The 21,591-nt window shown below is 39.6% G+C and overlaps 1 protein-coding gene across 1 annotated transcript; it reads left to right on the top strand.

Moving 5' to 3' along the window:
* Window positions 1-340: 340 nt before the first annotated feature.
* Window positions 341-19,136, top strand: cdcp1b (CUB domain containing protein 1b). The gene is made up of 13 exons (XM_023295877.3): window positions 341-738; window positions 4,722-4,940; window positions 6,627-6,962; window positions 7,346-7,558; window positions 8,169-8,519; window positions 9,643-9,858; window positions 10,580-10,936; window positions 11,313-11,672; window positions 13,279-13,476; window positions 13,605-13,958; window positions 15,684-16,040; window positions 16,120-16,201; window positions 17,737-19,136. Exons 1-13 carry the CDS (start codon window positions 681-683, stop codon window positions 18,188-18,190), a joined length of 3,555 nt encoding a protein of 1,184 aa, XP_023151645.1. The 5' UTR covers window positions 341-680; the 3' UTR covers window positions 18,191-19,136.
* Window positions 19,137-21,591: the final 2,455 nt, after the last annotated feature.

Below are 21,591 nucleotides of genomic sequence, written 5' to 3'. Positions count from 1 at the left end.
TTTTTAGGATTTTTAAAAAGATTTTCACTCATTTTTTGAAAATATTTACAAGAATTTTCTTGCTAAGTTTGGGGGATTTTTAAAAAATAAATCTTTGAAGGAATTATTGGAATTTTCTTCCTGAACGTTTTGCAAATTTTCAGAAATTTGGGGAATTTTTTGCTGAATTTTTAGATTTTTTTCAGACGAGGAAACAATATTTTTGGGTGCCTGTAAATGAGGACAACAGGAGGGTTAGAGGCCCTTCCTCCCACAGTCTAATGCCTCCTCTGACTGTCTCCACTCCTCTTCTCTGCTTCGTTTTCGGCGCTTTTACGCAGCGTCGGTGCCAACAATCTTCGGCATGTTTGGCTGGATATAAATAGGGCACCCATTGTGCCACACATTGACGGGCAGCCACATAAGGACCGCCGCACGTAGCTCTGCACAGTTTTGGCTCAAAGGTACAGCGGCGGAGCCCGGATCCTGCCGTCAAGTCGGGACAGGTAACCGTATCCTTCTCCGGTCCACGCCCTCCGCCGGGCACAGGTAACGCCGAGCAGGAAGTGGCTGTCAGAGCCGTTTGCTGTCGGAACCTGGGTGAAAATGCAGCCGTGTGTCTGAGAACAGAAACAGCGAGTTCGATTTTTTGAAGTTTTAGCATCATTTCACGGAAGGAAAGTGTAATTTTTGTGGAGAACATGCGGCTCTGTGCGACCTGCGCGCTGCTTCTGCTGCTGGCAGCTTTGGACAATTCAGGTGAGAAAAATCAACTCTGACAGCAGGAAACGTATGTTTGGTTGTTGTTTGTTGGAGCTTTAGCGGGTTTTGTTTGTGGTTTTCAGTGGGATACGTGGTTCAAAATGTACAAAAAAACCCCTACGAAACGTATTAACCCTCATGTCGTCCTGCGGGTCAAATTGACCCGTTTTCAAGTTTGAAAATGTGGAAAAAAATATTTTCACAATGAAACTTCTGATGTCCACATTTTCAACATTTTTGGGAAATTTTTGAACATTTTTTGGTGGAAAAAAATGTTCAACCAAAATCCAGCAAAATTCGCTGGATTTTGGTTGATTTTTATGTGAATGTTCTTAAAGAAAATATTAGAAGTTTTACTGATAAATATGGAATCACTTTAGATATTTTTAGGATTTTTTTGGGAATATTTGTATTTATTTTTGGAAAATATTTACAATTTTTTAATTTTTTAAATTATTATTTCTTGCCAAATCTAGGGATTTTTTTTTTTTAAAGAAATAAAACTTTTAAGGGAAATTTTTAAGGAATTTTCTTCCTCAAGTTTTTGCAAATTTTCAGAAATTTGGGGAATCTTTTTGCTGAATTTTTGGATTTTTTTCAGACAAAGAAACAATATTTTTGGTGCCTGTAAATGAGGACAACAGGAGGGTTAAAATGTGGCTTCATTTGTTGCATTTGTTCCAGTTGGGTCAAACATAAAATGCAGCTGAGGACAGGAAATTAAAGATGAGCTCTGAATAAAGTGCAGGATAACGGAGGACGTTAAGGCAGCATTATGCATGATGGATGGAGCTGACAGATGGAGGCTGAAGCACATTTCCAGTGTGAGTGGAACAACTCTCAGCCTGACTTCTAGACCTCCATTTTCAAAAGGTTTATGAGGCATTTATGGAGCTTCCTGGAGGCTTGAATTCATCACGACTCCATTAATGATTGACCAGCAATCTGCTGCTCAACCATGAATCTGTTGGCTTTATCAGATTTCATGCTCAAACTGCTTTTGCTTTCTTCTTCCATTTATTTTAATTCACGTCTGGGGAGCGATCGGCAGCAGCTCTGCGGCTTTTAAAAGCAGCTTTTTGCAGAAACTGACACCAAAAAAAAGGTCTTTTGCATCCAAATATGAACCATGTTGTTTTTTTGTCTGATTGTTATCGTTTGTCTCATTTTTTTTGTTGTTTTTTTTTCTCGTTTTGTCATTTTTGGTCTTGTTTGGGTCACATTTGTGTCATTTTTTGTCTTGTTTTTGTCGTTTGTCCATTTTTTGTCCTTTTATCTCTTTTTTGTTTATTTTCGTATCATCCCCTCTGTTTACTGTCACATGAAGCCTACATTCTGTCCAACTGCTGCTTTGTTGCTTTCCAGTTCTTGCAGGTTCAGGTTCAGAATTCCTTCTGTCTTTTCATGTTTGGAACCTCCAACAAATCATGAGTGTTTTCATTCAAACCTGCAGGAGCTGCTTTTGTGATCGCAGACAGACGTTATGATTACTGCTCTGGGAGTGTCCTTTAGTTCACTGGAGGAAGGTTCCATGAGTGTGTTTTATGGTTCCACTTTTGATTTAAAGCTCAGATTGTGTGTCTGCCACTGGGTTTCTGAGCAATTCCAGCAAACTGTACAGCAGGGGTGTCCAACATGAGGCCCGTGGGCCAAAAGCGGTCCTCCAGAGGGTCCAATCCGGCCCTCAAAGTATAAAAATTTCAGAGAAGACATTTACTACACATTGTAAATTAGTAATTAGTAAAAAATTAGTAACTCTGTGACTCAGTGGGGCAGCTTTTTAAAGTTCATGTAAAGTGCTGCAGCCATAAAATGAGACAATCAATTATATGATGTATAAATAAAAGATTTAAACAGTAAGATGAGAAGATATGGCTGTGGAAAATGGGAAAATATGAAAAGCAAGTCAGTAATTATAATTGTAATATGAGCCATGATTTAAGTGGCATTTTTTACTTGTTTTTTCCACTGAAACTATCATGTGCATCCTCTTAAATTACAGATTACTGTCCTGAGGCGTTTTATTCCAGCATGATGATGCACCAAGCCACTAAGCTAAAGTCTTCTCCAACAGGTTTCATGAACATGATGGAGCACTTCCATCAGCAGCTTCGTCACGTCTGAATCCTGTAAAACATCTTAATAATGTTAGTGATTTAACAAACAGCTGACAAATCTTTGGAAATGTTGTGATGTCAACATGGAGCAGAATCTCAGAGGAACATTCCCAACATCTTGCATCAATATTCTTGAAAACAATAGAAGAAATGGCAAAAGTTGTCGTTCAATAGAGAATTATTATCCAAGTCTGCAGCTCCTCTCGCTTTTACATTGCATTACAGTGAGTTGTACAACTTTACCGATATTGTTTGTTTTTGCAGTAAGCATCTGTTTTCAGCAAAATAGCTCTAAAATTCCACTTTACCTTCTCTGTAGACTGAAACAGAAACTAGCTGGTGTAAATAGTGGACCGTTTATGAGCTTAAAAGCCAAATATTTCAATCTGGAGTTGGTACAGACTAAAAACAGAACTAAGAGAGAATAAATATTGGACTTACACTTTGCAGAAACACAACACAACTCAATATTGGGTTCACAACTTATTTCCATATTTAAAGCAGCACAGAACGGTTTCTCTTTTCCATATATTTTGAATTTTTACTATTTTATTTTTCAGTGGATGTGCTAATCTTTTGTTTAGTAGGAACTCCTATTACAGAAACATCCATCTTGCATGATCCATGACACCAACAACTGAGGCTGTTTGAGAGTAAAGGAAGCCAAATATCTGGAAGGTTTTCCTTTAAAAAAGAGCTCTGTAAGTGTATATAGTCTAGATGGGGCCCTCGACTTACATCGGAGTTCCGTTTCCACAATGTGACGTAAGTCGATTTCGAAGTCGGAACTCCGGTGAACATGTAAACAAAGCCGTTATGTGTGTCATGATATCAATCAGTTTACTTATTTTTACAACTACAGTAACCAAAACAGTCATTAGCTCACACTGAAACACAACTCGGTAGGAAAATACCTACAAAACTAAGTTTGACTTAGGCTTGGGAGCCATAATGAGGTTAGCGACTGTAGCATAATCCAATGTGGTGGCAAATGTAAACAAAGCCGTCTTATAGCGGCCTGACTACAGTATTCATCCGCTCCACTTACCAACTAGTTCCACTGAACCAGTTCTGACGTAATGGCAAAACGACATAAGTCGAGGACGTCGTAAACCGAGGACCTCCTGTATATAGCAAAATAAATTAATTTCTTGAATTTCCCTCGGGATTAATAAAGTATCTATCTATCAATCATGTAGAGGTACAATTCTTGAAAACATATTTTTTTCTAATATTGCTCTCACAGACATGACTGGACTAAAACCACCTGTAGCCCCACCAGGGACAAAAAACAAAACCAAAGCTGCAGACTCGCTCTACAGCTGCTGATGTGTGAAATGACAGAAAAAGCAGTAATACCAGTTTCATGTGGGGTTTGAAAAAGTTAAAGTTCATCAGTAACAGAAGCTGAATTCACCATGGGAGAGTCAGACATCACAGAAACTACACATGCTTTGTAGAACTGGTTCAGTTCCTCTTTACTCTCCAGGTGACTCATGATAAGAATCAAATGAATACGTTCTGGTCTGACACTGCGGTACACGGTGGTAGGTGTGTCTGGAACCGCAGGTGTCAACAGCAATCTGCTTGTGTCTTAAGTGTATCCATAGCTTTGAAGGTATTTGTTCATGATAATTGTATTAAATGGACAAATTTTGATCTGATGGTGGTACTTGAGGAAAAGATGCCAGATGGTTTAGGTCAGTTGTGGCCATGAGTTTGTGTGTTAGATTTTATGTTAATCCATCCAGTAGTTGTTGAGATATTTCAGTGTGGACCACAGTGTTGGAGCAACAGACTGACACAACTAGAGACATGTATTTGCTTATTTACTTAGCAACCGTATTTGCTCTGTTTCCTCAGAAATCCTGCAGACGACAGTGCAACCAGATAAAGGCTGGACTGTGATGCTTTCCACTAAGCTGGATCAGTGTCCGGTTTGTACAGTCAGCGGGGTGAACGACACCCAGACAACCTGCAAGGCTTCTCTCTCTCTGGTACCTGAAGAGGAAGTCAAACTGTTGTTTAACTGCTCCCAGCCTATTGGTCAGTCCTACACCGTGACGATCAACAGCTCCATTGGTGAGTATAGGGTTAGTAAATACAGGTCTGATCATTTGTGTGCTTGAGACTTTCATTAAGATGCTTCACAGTGTTCTGTCTGGTTTAAATGCAGAAAACTGGCCTCATCTGAAGTTTTTCAAGAACTAGATTCTTATTGAATGCCAGTGTCTGTATAGATTCGTAATCATCCAGGTCTTGATAACCCTAAGAGCTTCAGTGAAAGGTTAGATTTTGGTTCTTGAAGATGTTTCACCTTCATCCAAGAGGCTTCTTCAGCTCTGACTGACTGTTGTGGAGTCACTGAAATGTGTTGCCATCAAATCACTTGGCTAATAGTCCAACCCGCTTCAAGGTGTGAGTGGTTGTGAAACTGCAGAGATGACTCAGGAGGACAGCAGCTCTTCAGGACGAGACTCAGCATCCACCTACATCTGAAGGACAGTCTTTTGAGGGTAGAAATGTTCACATTCTGGACGGAGAAGACAGATGGCTTGAGAGTGAATTAAATGAAGCCATCCACGTTAAACTGGAACAGCCATCTCTAAACAGACCACTTATCAAGTTCTGATGATGCAGTGTTGAGATCTCACCAAAGAATATTTCACTATTAACACCTTGAGTCATCTCCAAGGAAGTTTCACAACCGTTCGACCCTCCTAGGTATGCAAGTTGTTGATGATCCATAGATCATATGATTTTAGGGGTGACAGTAGATGTTTGTGACCCCACACCAGTCAGTCTGAACTGAAGGAGCCCCTTAAATGAAAGATAAAATGTCTTCAAGAACCAAAAAGAGAAGTCCAGTTGCCCTCTCCTAGAGCTTTAAGGATCAGCCACCAAAAATTGCAATGTAGCAACACTATAGTTTGAGGTTAGCTAAAGCTGTTTTACTCAGTGTTGTGGAAAAAAACTGGAAAAACTGTAGAAGAAATAACAAAACCTGTGGATCAGCAGAGAATTTTTATTCGAATATGCAGCTCCTCTCGTCTTTACACAGCGCTGCAGTGAGTTTCAGCTCATCGATTAGTTGTCCAGCTTTACTGATGTTGTTTTTTTTCTGCAGCAGGGAGCTGTTTTCAGCAAAAAAGCTCTTAAATCCCACTTTACCTTCTCTGCAGATTGACACAGAAACTAGTTAGTGAAAATAGTGGAGCATTTATGAGATAAAGAACCAGATATTTCCGTCTGTAGTTGGTACGGACTAAAACCAGAACTAAAAGACAGTGAATGTTGGACTTATACTGTGCAGAAACACAACACAATTATATATTTTTTATTGCTTACTTCCACATTTAAAATGACACAAAAGATTTTCTCCTTCCTATTTATTTTTACAGTCAATATGCTAAGCTTCTGTTTTGTAGGAATTCCTATTACAAAATTATGCAACTCTTACCAAAGGGGAATGGAGTCTTTAAAAATGATTTACAAAAAATTCTGAGACTTGTGTGTCCTCTAAGGAAAAGGTTCCTCGGGGTGAATTAATTTAACTGTGTTCCACCCCAAATAAGGTAATGAACCCCTGTTGTTTTTGTTAGCTTGTTCCTGTAACCAAATTACTCTTTTTCTTTCCATCTGTGTCCAAAGTTGGTTCCTCATACCTAGTCAGTTATATCACATTACGGCATAATTAATAGCTGAGCGCCAATGTTTAACATTTTCAACCAATCTATGAATCTCCTTTTGCCTTTGATTTTATTTCAGAATGCACCAACGATTCCTGCAACCCATCAAGAGTAGCTCTACCATCCATCCTGACGGAGCTCAGCAGGACCTTCACTGTAGAGGTGAAGGCGTCTGAGAAGACGGTTGTGAGTCTGGACGTCCTCGGGGAGGGACTGATGGAGTCGTCACAACCGTGCACTGATGGAATTCAGTATTCTGTGGTCACATCTAAGACTGACAGCAAAAGCCAGACTCAGTATTGTGGAGGTGGTTCTGTAACTCGGTTAGATCTGTTTAATGAAGCTGCCGTGTCTCTGCCAGTTCTACCAAATGTTCAGGTGACGACGTTGTTTCAAGCCTCCGCTGCACCACTGAGTAAGAACAATGCCCTGAATATACACTCTTCTTTTCTAGCGAAGTAAAAATATTGATCTTAGCTGAAGCTGCACCAACTGTCCTTAAGTTCAAACTTAGTTGAGTTATAAAGTATTTACTGAGTGAATATTTTTCACCAAATTCAAAGAGGTTGCACTGCATAAGCTTGGTCTTAAACACAAATTAGTCAATAAAGACAACCAGGAAATATGTAACAAAAATTACAGTTGACTCAACCAATAATGAATAAATACATTTTAATGGTGCAGTCTTGTAACTACAACCTTTTTAGAGACTCTGCACACAAACCTAGTGTTAGATTTACTACCAGCTGGTGAATTCCAACCCTGCTTCAGTCTCACACTGCGTTTTATCCTCTTTAGAGGGCCGAACGATGGTCGTAACGGTTGATCCCAGCACGACGGTGGTCCTCAGCCGAGACGTGGAGGAACCAGAGTGTGAAGTTTGCACCGTTGAAGGCTCCACTCCCTCCTGCAGCGCCAAAGAAAAGCAGCTGACCAATGCTGAAAATTCACTGGAGTTCAGCTGCCTGAAACCTGAGGATGTGTTCAGTGTGAAGATGAAGAAGAAAATAGGTGAGAGGCTGCAGAGGCCACAAGACGAAAATAAACTCAGTGATTGGTCATTTTAGATGAACTGTATGTTTACTGATTACGTGTATTCATCAGTACATAAATTAATAATTACTTGTATGTATATTTATGTATTTGCAGATCGATATACACATACATAAATGAGCACATGCATTTTTCAGTAACTATAATATTTTTTTAATGTAAGCTATAACTTATAATTGTCATATTTAAATAGACACTTGAATGTATAATGGAATGAATCCAGGAATAAAACAATTATTTATTCATGCATTTCTATTATTTATGCTTATTTATTTCTAAATGTCTGCTTAGGAAATACAGATTGAAATGTAGTAATTCACAGTCTATTTCTTTGGGTTCTATAATACATTTTTTGTGTAGTTCTAAAATTGCTTATTTTTATGTATCTGTTTTTTTATTGAATAGCATCTGTTAATTAGAGTTAGTTATTTTCACATTTATTTCAGCTTTTACTTTTTAAAATCTCCTTTAAATAAGTAACTAGTTTTTCCTCTTCCACAGCCCTGATGCTGGAAGTCACATCTCTTTCTCTTTGCACGTCTAAGTGTTTATTCCTTTCTTTCCTCAGTGTGCACTGAGAGCTCCTGCTCTCCTGCTGCAGCAGAAGTTGATCCTGAGCTATTGAAAGACTTCAAAAGATCTCTAACGTGGGACATTCGTGTCCCAGAGAAGACTGTGTTAATGTTGGACTTTCCTGCTGGTGGACTGAAGCATACTTCTGCAGCAGAGAACTGCCAGGACGGCTATCGGTACTCTGTGAGTACAACTAAAAATGATGGAAAAATCAAAGCTAACAGCTACTGCAGAGGCGGCGCCGTGTCTCATCTGGATCTGCTCGGAACGACGACGGTGACTGCTGAGGTACCCAAAGGAGGAGAGCTGAACCGAACTGTATTAAATGTCAAAGCAGCACCAAGAGGTGAGCTTCTGTTAACGCACAGTCCATAGAACCATAGATATTTATCTAACAAGGACTTTTTCAACAGTATGCTAAAAACATAGCCCTAAAAATGATTGGTGCCTCTTTTACAAAGATTCCTCAATGTTAATGTTACCAACCTGCCTGTCCTGTCTTTTTGTTCTACCTACCTGCCTACCTACCTACCTACCTACCTACCTACCTACTGAGCTACTTACCTACCTACCGAACTGCTTACCTACCTACCTACTTACTGAACTACTTACCTACTTACTGAACTACCTATCTACCTACCTACCTACCTACCTACCTACCTACCTACCTACCTACCTACCTACCGAACTACCCACCTACCTACCTACCTACCTACCTACCTACTGAGCTACTTACCTACCTACCGAACTGCTTACCTACCTACCTACTTACTGAACTACCTACCTACTTACTGAACTACCTACCTACTTACTGAACTACCTACCTACTTACTGAACTACCTATCTACCTACCTACCTACCTACGTACCTACCTAATGAACTACCTACCGAACTATCTACCTATCGAACTACCTACCTACCTACTGAACTACCTACCGAACTACCTACCTATCGAACTACCTACCTACCTACCTACTGAACTACCTACCGAGCTACCTACCTATCGAACTACCTACCTACCTACCTACTGAACTACCTACCGAGCTACCTACCTATCGAACTACCTACCTACCTACCTACCGAACTACCTACCTATCGAACTACCTACCTACCTACCTACTGAACTACCTACCTACTGAACTACCTACCGAACTATCGAACTACCTACCTACCAAACTATCTACCAAACTACCAACTACCGATTGTATAACGTGTTAGCATACTAATATTGTGTAAAGCACTGCTGGTGGTGGCAGAAATGTCTTTAGTGTTACCGATATATTTGATCATAAACAACATTTTTTAGCAAGTGTGCAACAGATTTGGCACTCATGTATGTTTTATATTGTTGTACTGTATAGTATTTTTAAAAATCCATAATGTTTTGACTTATTTTTAACATAAACATATGTTGTCTCAGCTCATTGGCTGCATCAGTGTCTCACTATCTTACACATCTTCCTGTTCAGGTGCCAGAATGATGTCGGTGACCCCTGACCCCGACACCATCATCATCATCCGCAGGGTCGGGGAGGATCCGGACTGCAGCGTTTGTGTGGACGACCCGCCGAACCAGAAATGTAACCCGCGGTATCTAGGACTCACTGATCCTCGCAACACCTCGGTGGAGTTCACCTGCCCTCAACCTCAGGACGTCTTCAATGTGGAGATCAACAGAGAAATCGGTATGAAGACATGAACTATTGCTCCTCAACACCGTGTGCTGGCTGTAAAAATGTTCTCCTAAAGAGCTCCTAAGCCCCATTGAATGACCTGTCTATGTTTCAGTGCAATTCTGAGGACTTTGATGCATTTGATGTATACAACACAAATGCCAACGATAGTTAAAGGTTTAATTCAGATTTTTAATGCAAAAATAACTTATTTTTAAGTCTGTAATGAATTGTTTTAAATGTAGTTCATCTGAGAATGACTGTACAGTGGAATGAATCAAAGCTAGAAAGATTTAACTGAACAACATTTACTCAAAAAGTAAACCAACAAGTAATACAAGGAGGAATCGGATAAAAACCAACAAGGCAAGTCAAAACCAAACTATACCAAAGTACTATATGAAGGAACCATCTTGGTATCAAGTTCATTGTATGTTTTAGTCAAAAATCTGTCATATCTGCAGGTTAAATAGATTTTTTACCAGTCCTAATCCCTGTTACAACAAAAAGAAACATATCATGTGCTTGACTATTTAATCATTTTCATTTTAATCAAATAACATAAAATTTGAGACACATTTGTTCCTATTTCACTGATATAATACTGATACCCAGACAGACTGACTAGATAACTACTTACAACTACTTATTTCCTGATAACAGCCTGCTGATAAATTCCTATTTGAGTTGTGAAAACTCAGTCACCTTCTCTTTTATGTTCTTTTGTCTCCAGACTGCACAGAGACCTCCTGTTCTGGAAACATTGTCCAGCCGGAGTCCTCGCTGTTCCCGGACTTTAACCGGACCTTCACCTGGGACCTGAAAGTCGTCTCCACTCGGGCTTTCCAGCTGGACTTCCCAGAACCGGGAATGCGACAGATTCCCAACGAGGAGACCTGTCTGGATGCACACACCTACTCTCTTGTTATTTACCTGCGCACCGGACCGGCGGAGATCGGTACCTTTTGCAAAGGAGGAACAGTGACAACCATCATGGCTCGCTACAAGGGAAGAGTGTTGCTGCAGGTCCCTGGAGAAGCAAAGCTGGATCCTGTAGACTTCAAACTCCATGTTGGACCTGAGACGAACAGTAAGTCAGTCAGTTTTTTAGAATATCTTCCAGTGAAACGGCAATATATCAGACGTCACTTTGGAGCAAGACATCTGGTAGGACACAAATCAAAAGAGAAACATGAGTAAGAGCATTAAACTGTCATGGAAAAAACATTAGACCACCCTTGTTTTCTTCAATTTCTTGTCCATTTTAATGCCTGGTACAACTAAAGGTACATTAGCGCTTTCTGTCCAGGGTGAGTAGTCGATACTCATCATGATGTGGCTTCCATAATAAGAACATCACTATGGACATGTTAGTGAAATTTGATTTTCACCACAGGGCTCTTTGTAGAGATGTAGATGACTCTATTTGTTTTTAACCACAGTGTTCTCTTCCTGTTTTTCCTCAGAGTTGGCCATAGTGAAAGTCAACTTACCACGAGGCGTTTCGGACACAGACTTCATCACAGCCAACTACCCCGGAGATTTCCCCGATACGCAGCAGATGCAGTGGGACTTCACGGTGCCTGGCATGCACAACTACTCCGTGAACTTCCTCAACCACGCCGCCCCTGAATGCCTCAACGGTGAAGTGGTGGTGGAGTACCAGAAAAAGGACAAGAAGGCGACCAAGGCAACTCTGACGGATCCTCAGCCGAAGCACCAACAGGGAAACTTCAACATGGTCCTAAAGAACTGCGAAACCAATCGGACGCTGGAAGGACTCAACCTGAAATACAGAGTGTCTGTGATGAGGAGCGGACATCCAGGTACAGCATGAAGACATGATAATTTCAATTGGTAATCTTATTTAAAGTGACAGTGCAACAGATTAGCAGACAGACGGTCGGGTTTAAGAAATATCCAGACGTGAAAATGAGATGCAAAACGTCAAAAAAAATGAGACAAACGACACAAAATAAAATGAGACAAAAATTAGACAAACAATGCAACAAAAAAATTGATAAATGACAAAAACGAGACAAAAAAAACCCCACAATCGGCACGCAAAACGAATAAAGCAGAACACAAAAGGGCAAAAATAAGACAAAAAACACAAGTGAGACAAAAAGGAAACACAAAATGACAAAAACATGAGACGAACGATGAAAGTCAGACAAAAAACAACAAAAACAAGCAAAATATTACAAAAATGAGACACAAAACGACAAAAGAACAATGAACAATCTAGTATTTTACTTTATGATCAAAACAACTTGTCATGGTCTAGAAATTATTTTAAATTCATAGTTTTACTAATTTATAATCTGCAGTTAATGTCTTCTCTGGAATTTTTACACTTTACAAAGTCGTCCCACTGACAGAATACTTCAGTTTTAATCAGAGTAGGTGAAATTATTTTAATTACAAGCATATATTACTCTGGTCTGCTGTTATTTTTCCATCTGACAGTCTTTTATCATACACATGTATTTGTAAAAACAGTCTGCTTCATGTGTATTTGATAAATCATTGTTCTCCAGAATAAATCTACAGCAGAAAATCTGGCTTCTATAATCCCAAACTACAGGTTTTGCTGTTAAAATGACAATTCAGAAATCCCTGATGGTCAATTTTCCATGAAAACATACCCTTGTTTTCCTGATTAAATTCAAACAGGCTAATTTGGGTTTTTATTGATGCATATAACTAAAAATTAGATAGATTTTGTGAGTATCTCAGCCACAGTTTCTGCCTCTCATGTCTCACTTCGATTTTCTGAACAATAAATGATTTTTTTTAAACACCCAGAAAACTTACAGCTGTTTTGATGTCCCAGAATCCAGTTGGAGAAAAACATATTCTCTGTCTTGATATTTTGAGCCCATTTCCCAACTTTAGCCACAGTATCCAAATGCAAACCAAGACTGAATTAGGAAGAAATAAAATATATTCTGGCTCCAGTTATACAGTGTGAAGCACAACACAAACAATTTTAGTTTTATTAGTGCTTATTAATGTCACTTTTTTATATTTAATGTGTTTTTTGTTTTTTTTTTTTTACAAAAAGAACACAACTGTTGTCATTTTCTGGTCACAGTTTGAGAAAAGAGTTAAATATCTCTACTTTTAATGTATTTTTCCATATAAAGCGATAAGAAAAGTCTGAGGAGTCTAAACTCACCTTGTAAAAAGTTTAAATTTTGATCTTTTAGATAAAATTTGACACAGACCAGAGTTTTTTTTCAGCACTTGATATCTGTTTGCAAACTACACTTACATGATACTGTTGGTATCACATGTAGAAATTAAACAAAAGGGAATTTTGCAGTTTTAATTCACAATATGTATGATATAACACCATCACAGTTAATTCTGAGATCAAAATTTCCTCCTGATCACTGAAATATTTTGTCTGTCGTGTTTCCTGGTTAGTTCTGTGTACGGTGGATCTCACCAAACACAGAGGAGTTTCCGTGCAGATTGAGAAGGTTGGTTCAGACCCGTACTGTGAGATCAGCACTAATTCAAAGGTTTCAGAGAAGATAAATGTAGCTGCAGGCACCACAGCCGATCTGTCCTTCCTCGACTGTCCAAAAGAGGATGTCCGCCTGACTGCCAGCAAACTTATTTGTAAGATATTTGTTTTATTTTGCATATTTTTTGTGAAAACAAATGTATCATTTCATGTCACCAAAAAGTGTGAAAAAGTGGATAATTTCTTGTTATTCTTCATCTCATTTTGTCCTTTTAAATACCAGGGTGTCAAGATTGGGCGTGTTCTGCTTCTAAACTCACCGTTCCCAAACTGGATTCCTGTCTGCCGCTGCTGCTGCACAGCTTCACCTGGCACCTCTACATCCCTCAGGACAGAACGCTGGACCTGGTGTCGCCCACCGGGAGCCTCAAACGGTCCCTGCCGGGCCAGGAGTGCAACCACTCCGTCTTACTGCATGTGGCCGAAGGCGACGGCTCTTCTCTGGGAGATTTCTGCTTTAATGGTGACATCCAGAAGGTTCAGGTTCACGCCAACGTCTCCGTCACGGCTACAGTCAAAGACTTCAACATCACCAGGGGGCCTTTTCTCAGCGTCAACGTCAGTCAGGAGATCCCAGGTAAAACATGAACGTCCTGTTGGTTGCTTTTTTTTTTTTTTTTTTTTTTTTTTTTTTTTAAGAAATTATCTTCTTTAACTGCTTATTATTTTCCCAGGCAATGGATTAAATGCATTTTCAAGAATTACTAAATAGTGTCTCAAATTGGCATCTTCAAATTTGGAATTTTTTCTAACTACAAAAACTCAGAAATATTCAGTTTTCCGTCATATATGTCATTGAAAAGCATCAAATCTTAACAAACAAAAAGGTTCAAACTGAATTTTTTGGAATGACAAATGACAGAAATGACACAACAAGAAAAGCCCTCAGAGAGCGCAGTACTCCTCTAAGGCTGCTTAGTTGTATCATTTCTGACGGATAAGTCCCGAAAAGTCCGCAGTGCTAGATTTGTAGCAGGATCACAATCATGTGATCGTCAGCAGGCAGCTAACGTAGCGTTCACTTGTTGTCATGGTTACAGTGACGCCATGCCGCTATCTCGCAATGATACAGAAATCTTTAACAGATCTGTGAATCCAGACTATAAGCTGCATCACTGCCAAAATCTAATCAATTGGTCTTTGTGTCATTTCTGAAGTTCCCTGAAAATTTCATTTAAATCTGTTAGTCCGTTTTTGAGTAATGTTGTGCACAGACAGACAGACAGACAGACAGACAGACAGACAGACAGACAGACAGACAGACAGACAGACAGACAGACAGACAGACAGACAGACAGACAGACAGACAGACAGACAGACAGACAGACAGACAGACAGACAGACAGACAGACAGACAGACAGACAGCGATCATCACATAACTCTGCTGTTCCTTGGCCGAGTAAAAATATGAATTTTAGAGGAAAGATAACTGGAGGTTGTATAGAGAAACAACAGGATTGTTCAACTGGACTTGGTTCTCGAAGACATCTCATCTTGGATGAGATGTGGAACGTCTTCAGGAACCTACAAGAGAAGTCTCTTGTAGGTTGACGTTGGATGACATTGGATGATGATATTGTGGTCACTTCTGACAAAAGCAATGAGCAATAGTTTGTCACTTTTACTTTTTACTTTTTACAGATTGTTTTGCTGTTCAATGAGTTTGCAATACATCCATTTGTATTGCTTTTAAGTCAGTTGTTCTGTGACTGTCATCTCCTGCACTTCACCAGCAACCGAATGCAACAAGTTTAGACTTGTTTTCTGGCTGTTTGTAGAGCTGTAGTCATTCTAGGTAACATTGGAAATCAGGAAGAGGAAAAATACAGTCAATGAGACAAATGAGGACAGTGGATGACTGTTAAACTAAAAAAATCATCTAGTGTGATGATATTCAAAACTGTAAGAGCAAGAGCTGGAATGATAAGGGAGTTATTTGATTTGTTCATCAATTAAAAGTTAATAACTTTATTATGCCACTATTTGTTATATTTTTTTCTAAACAATTAATGGATTTAGCATCCAAAAATATGAATATTTGCTTGTTTTTTGTAGTCATCTTTGATCGTAAATTGAGCACTTTTGGTTTGGTTGACCAAATTTTGGAAAATCGCTTTGGTCTGCAGGACATTACATTTGAATGAGATGATTAATCACTCAAGAAACTAATGAGCAAATTAACCAGTAGTGAGAATAAACTGCTGTCACTATACCTTTAAATTCCACATGGGGGCGCTGTTGTACCACACATGCTTTCTAATTCCTACATCTGACATTCAGCATTGTTTCCAACCTTTTCAGAGACCATTATTTACAGAGTCAGCCCCAAGGTGGCGTCTCCCACCCTGCTGGCCACCCCCGGCTGGCCTGGGGGCATGAAGCCCTCCACCACCGTGTCCTGGATCGTCACCCTGCCCAGCCAGTACCAAGCCCACCTGCAGTTCGTCAACGTCACTCGGCCCAAGTGCAAAGACAGACACGCGTACATGAAGGTGAGGACGCTGGATTCAGTGGAGGAGATGATGAGCCGGCGGGAGGACGAGGAGGCCGAGGACAAGTTGTTAGTGCTGCAGAGCTTCTACCTCAACATGTCCAACTGCATCCCAGAGGAGAGGCAGTTTAGTGTACTGACCAAAATCACTCTGGAGAAGAAGACCAGTAAGCAAACCTCACTTTAGGTCGTTTACATACTGTGTTCCTAGACTATGATTGAACAGTTTGATTCGTTTCTCCACAGATCTCTTGGCCATCGTCCTAGGGATTGCCGGAGCTGTTGTGCTCGCGCTCGCAGTGCTGGGTGTTGTATGTTGTGTCACAAAGTGAGTAGTAGCAACAAAAACTCTCAACACTTTCCACATTGGAGGTTCCTGTAGTGAGACCAGATGGTATTAGTTATTCAAACTTAGCCTGACACTGAAGAGGTTTGCTGAGTGGAGCAAACTCTGTGCCGAATCTGTTTAATTAGATTTGTTACTCCGCCAAGGAACGCGGCGGACTTATGTGACGATCAGCGTTGGTTTGTCTGTCCATCTGTCTGTCTGTTAGCAATATTACTCAAAAAAACTAACAGATTTGGATGAAATTTTCAGGGAAAGTCAGAAGTGACACAAGGGCCACAAGAATGTCCTCGAGCACCTAAGAGTAGTCTTGTAGGTTCTTGAAGACGTTCTACCTCACATCCAAGATGAGATGTCTTCGCGAACCAAGTCCAGTTGAACAATCCTGTTGTTTCTCTATACAACCTCCAGTTTTCTTTCCTCTAAAATTCATATTTTTACTCAGCCAAAGAACAGCGGAGTTGTGACGATTGCTGTTGGTCTGTCTGTCTGTCTCTCTGTTAGCAGCATTACTCAAAAACGGATTGACAGGTTTACATGAAATTTCCAGGGAAGGTCGGAAATGACACAAGGACTACCTCATTGGATTTTGGCAGTGATAAGCTTATAGTCTGGATCCATGGACTTGTTAAGCGTTTCCCATTGCAGCCGGCACAGCATCACTGTAACTATGACAAGTGAACGCTACGTTCTGCCTGCTGACGATCACATGATAGAAATCCTACTACAAATTCACCATTGCGAACTTTTTTTTTTTTTTTTTAAGTTATTTTTTTGGCCTTTTTTCAGCTTTATTTTCATAGGTGCAGTGAGAGAGAGACAGGAAACAGGGGAGAAGAGTTGGGGGAAGACATGCAGCAAAGGGCCGCAAGTGGGAATCGAACCCGGGCCGCTGCGTTGAGGACCAACCTCTGTACATGGATTGCCCGCTTAACGCGTTGAGCTATACGGGCGCCCACCATTGTGGACTTTAAAAAAAAAAAAAAAAAAGTTATTTCTTTGGTCTTTTGTTGGCATTGCTAGATAGGTTAGTCGAGAAGCAGACAGGAGTGTAAGGAGAATACCTGCAGCAAAGGGCCATGAGCTGGAATTGAACCCATGCTGCTGCGCTGGGGACTATATCCCCTGTTCATGGGCTACCCACTCAACCAGTTGAGCTACCTGGGCACCCAACTGTGGCAGACTTACTGGGACTTATGTACCGTTGGAAATGATACAAGAAACGATTAAATTATGGGGATGTTTCCGAGTCCCATCAATTCCCGCCGCCCGCTACATATTTAGGTCACACAGTGTAGCAAACCCCAACCAGACGATGGACAACTTTATCATTCAACTTTCATCTGTCCTCCTAATTCTTAGGAGTTTGACGAATATGGGCCACGGTTTCTGTTCAGGTTGGATTGCAACAACATTTTGACAGCAGCTGGTTCATTATTTGTCTATATTCTATAAGACAGCTCTAACTGGATGCCTCTTGTTGACTCGTTGTGGTCTGTCTTCATCTTTTCAAACAGGAAAAAGAAAAAACAAAAGATGAACAAAGAGTCGTCCATCTACATCGGGAAAGGGAACATCTTCCGGCCGGGCGACAGGCACTTCAGCAAAACCCGATCTGACAACGAGTCACACGTCTACGACTCCATAGATGAGACAATGGTGTACGGTCACCTGCTGGGCGACTCCTATCAAACCTTCACCGGCCCTGTTGACGGATTGTTGCCTACAGTCAAAGAACCGGACCCAGAACCCGAGATGGACCAGTACAATACTTTCCTGAAGCCCTCTGAGACTTTTATCCCGTCCCGCCCGCGCACTCCCATCGACCGGCAGGACAGCCTCGGCTTCCAGGACAGCAGGATGGTCGACAACGAACTGTACACGTTCAAGAGCACGGGCGAGATAAACACAATCCGGCTGTCTGGGGTTGATTTGGAGCCACAGCCGCCGATAACGGAGGAGTCTTTGTAGAGGGTTCAGACTGTATCTGTGGGATGGACTAAAGTTACTGAATCCTTGTTACAACACTGAGTATCTGTCGACAGTACTGATGACAACATCTGTGCCTCCAACATGCTCAATCTGAGTTCAGTTACTTTTTAAATGTGGTGCATCTTTGCAGAAACTCAAGTTTTAAGAGTGACAGTGCTGATGCTTGTCTTTAAAGGAATAGTTTAGAGAACATTTGCTGTCTTCAAGAGTGGGAGAAGATTGATGCTGTTTTTTTAAACATGCAACTACAGCAAGCAACTAGTTGGTTTAGCTGACCATAAAAACCAACCCACCAGTAACTCTAAAGCACTGTTTAACCTGTTCAATGTGATTAGTAACGGTTTAAGTGACTTTGTAGAGACACTCCAAGAAGTAACAGCTCTTTTCCAAAAAATAGTCCAACACTTGTCATTTTTACTTGTTGCTTTCTTATTATTTAACTCTTTGATACACAAAATGGGTAAAAAGTGACCCATATTCAATGGAAAATGGGTATGTCTTGACCCATGTTGTGCATTAAAGGGTTAAACAAGTGAGATATACCATGCTAATTTGTGAGCAGAGGTGCTGGTTGTTGGATTTTAGCTCGCTTTCCGCCCCCATTTTCATTCTTTGTGTCATGCTAAGCTAAGCAAATTTAGCGTGTATAAACTTGAAAGTGGCATCGATCTACTAGTCTTACTCCAAGAAAGGAAGCAACAAAAACAAACTATTTCTTTAACATTTGATTTACTTGGTTTTAATAAGACTTTGCCAGTGTGGCATAGATTCATGAATAGAAATGGAAAACATGAAAGTGCACTGTCCAGTGTCATTTTAAAAATGTTTTTATAACTTTTGCTAGTCTTTTTTAAGATTTTTTTTTCTTTACCTGTAAATATAATTTAGTTTTTTTTTCTTTTTGCAATAAATTTGAGGAAGTGGTTTGGAGGGGAAACAGTTTGCTCCTTGAGGTAATGGCTGTCATCGTACACTTAAAGCTGTGACATTTAATTTTCCCTCATGTGCTTAAACACTAACCTTTCTGCCTTCTGGGCGGTGAAAACAATTTAAACCACAGGAACGCCGGCCATGAAAAACAGCGTGAACGAGGGTGTGGAAGAAGTGCAGACTTCAGAGAAGCAGCCAGTGTTTACCATGGAGAAGTGTGCTGGAAACAACAGATGCACAGGCCAGGTTTACACAGTTGCATCGCATTTTCTGAAGCTACAGGCATCAGATTTTTAATAAAGTCTGCATTTATTTACTACACTGGGGAACAGTGTTCAACGGTTTGGGAAATACATTGATTTAATATCTTGCTGACAGTTAAAGATTGATACTTATCTTTGTTTTTACTTAAGAAACACCAATACGGAAATGTAAAAATATTCCTACATGACAAATCCTATTCAAGTGAACACAACAAAATGTTAAGTATTCAAGTAGATGTGCAGGTTCAGTCCCTCTGGCTGGTATATTATTATATCTGCCATCATACTATTATTAACAGTTAAATCAATCAATCTTTATTGGTCATTGCACATTTTCATATACAACGAAATTTCATTTGAAGCAGGTGGAGTCAGTTTGAACTACTTTATATACAGTTTTATATACAGACAGATAAATCTAAGGGGTTGACAGATGAATATTGAGAGAGGAAAGAAGAAAAAACAGAACCAGATGTTCTGGTACTGTCTGTTTTTAGTTTTGGAACTTTTTTCTCAAATTTTTTTAATACCTCAAAGGCCAAAATGTTTGGAAACCATTGACTTAATATCTAAAAATGTGTTGTATTTTCAAAGCATTTTATATTGTCCATTGTGTACATCTTTGCTCTTCAGAATAACTAAAGTTGTTCAATAAATGCAGTGGAGTAAAAAGTTCTACATTCCACTCTAGTAGAAGTATAAAATAGCTTTAAATGGAAATACTTAAGTAAGTGGCAAGTACTTAAAATCTGTATTTAAGTACACTATTTGAGTAAATGTACCCTGTATAGTAACATCTGAATGGTAAAAATGAAGCTACTGTTAGCAGCCAGTTAGCTTAGCTTAGTTTAGCATAAAGACTGGCAATCAGGAAAACGGCTACCTTGGCTCTATCCTCTATCCTCCTCTATCTACCAGTGCCACTGAGAACATAAATTAACATATTATTAACTTACATGGCAGTCATTTGATCCATGCCATATTTTAAGTGGCTGTATGCAAGGCTAGCTGTTAGCTACAACCAGCAGAGATTTCAGGATGTCACAGGTCCCGTTTGAGAAACAATCTGTTGAAATCTGTAAAATTATAATTTGTCATTCTTACACATTGAAAAAAGAAAAGCCAGTTATGTTGTGAAAATTAGTGAACTTTATATGTGCTTAAAGGTGGATTTTAGCTAATTTTCACACATTTAAAAAACAAAACAACAAAAATAAGCCAATTATATTAAGATAATTAGGGAGCTTTATAGGTGCTTAAAGGTGAATTTTAGTTAGCTGTTTGAGTCATTATGTTATGCTAGGCTAAGCTAACCACATTCAGCTCGTTTAAGAAATAATCTGTTGAAATCTGTAAAATTACAATTTGTCATTTTTACACATAAAAAAACTAAACTAAAATAAACCACATTATGATAATTTGTGAGTTTTATAGATGCTTAAAGGTGAATTTTAGCTAGCTGTTTGAGTCATTATGTTATGCTAGGCTAAGCTAAGTACATTCGGTTCGTTTGAGAATTAATCTGTTGAAATCTGGATAATTATGATTTGTAATTTTTACACATTTAAAAAACAAAACACAACTAAAATAAACCAGTTATTATAATTTGTGAGCTTTATAGGTGCTTAAAGGTGAATTTTAGCTAGGTGTTTGAGTCATTATGTTGTGCTAGGCTAAGCTAAGCTAACTACATTCGGCTATAACGCTTACATGCCGGTGTAGGCCCTTGTGCTATCTGCTCTAAATTACAGTTTTAGTCTTTGCAGGTTAAACTTCATGTTTTGTTTGTACTGATTGCATAAACATAGCAAAAGGCATTGATTAGTGAGCTTCAGAGAAGGTTTGTTTCACTGAACAGAGTTAAGCTAGCTAGCCAGTTCAGCTTAGTTTTATGTATATAGAGCCAATTTCAGGACACTTTACACAGTAAGGTGAAGAATTCACCATGTTATATAACACATATAAACCCTCCCAAATCCTTTTGAGCAAGTTTTTTGATAACAGTGTGAAGAAATAACTGCTCTTTCAACAGGAAGAATCCTCTGGAAGAACCAGGCTCAGGGACGGTGGCCATCTTGGGGTGAGAAGAATCTGTAAACCAGCTATATCCAGAGAGTGATATCAATCTTCTGAATAGAGGCAAGAAAACAAATTTCTCAACATTTCCTTCCAGAAATGACAATAGAA

The sequence above is a fragment of the Amphiprion ocellaris genome, chromosome 15, assembly GCF_022539595.1.
Source record: "Amphiprion ocellaris isolate individual 3 ecotype Okinawa chromosome 15, ASM2253959v1, whole genome shotgun sequence".
In the NCBI taxonomy this organism is placed as follows: Eukaryota; Metazoa; Chordata; class Actinopteri; family Pomacentridae; genus Amphiprion; species Amphiprion ocellaris.
Note: the sequence above shows the minus strand (reverse complement) of the source record. Positions and strands in the feature narration are given on the sequence as shown.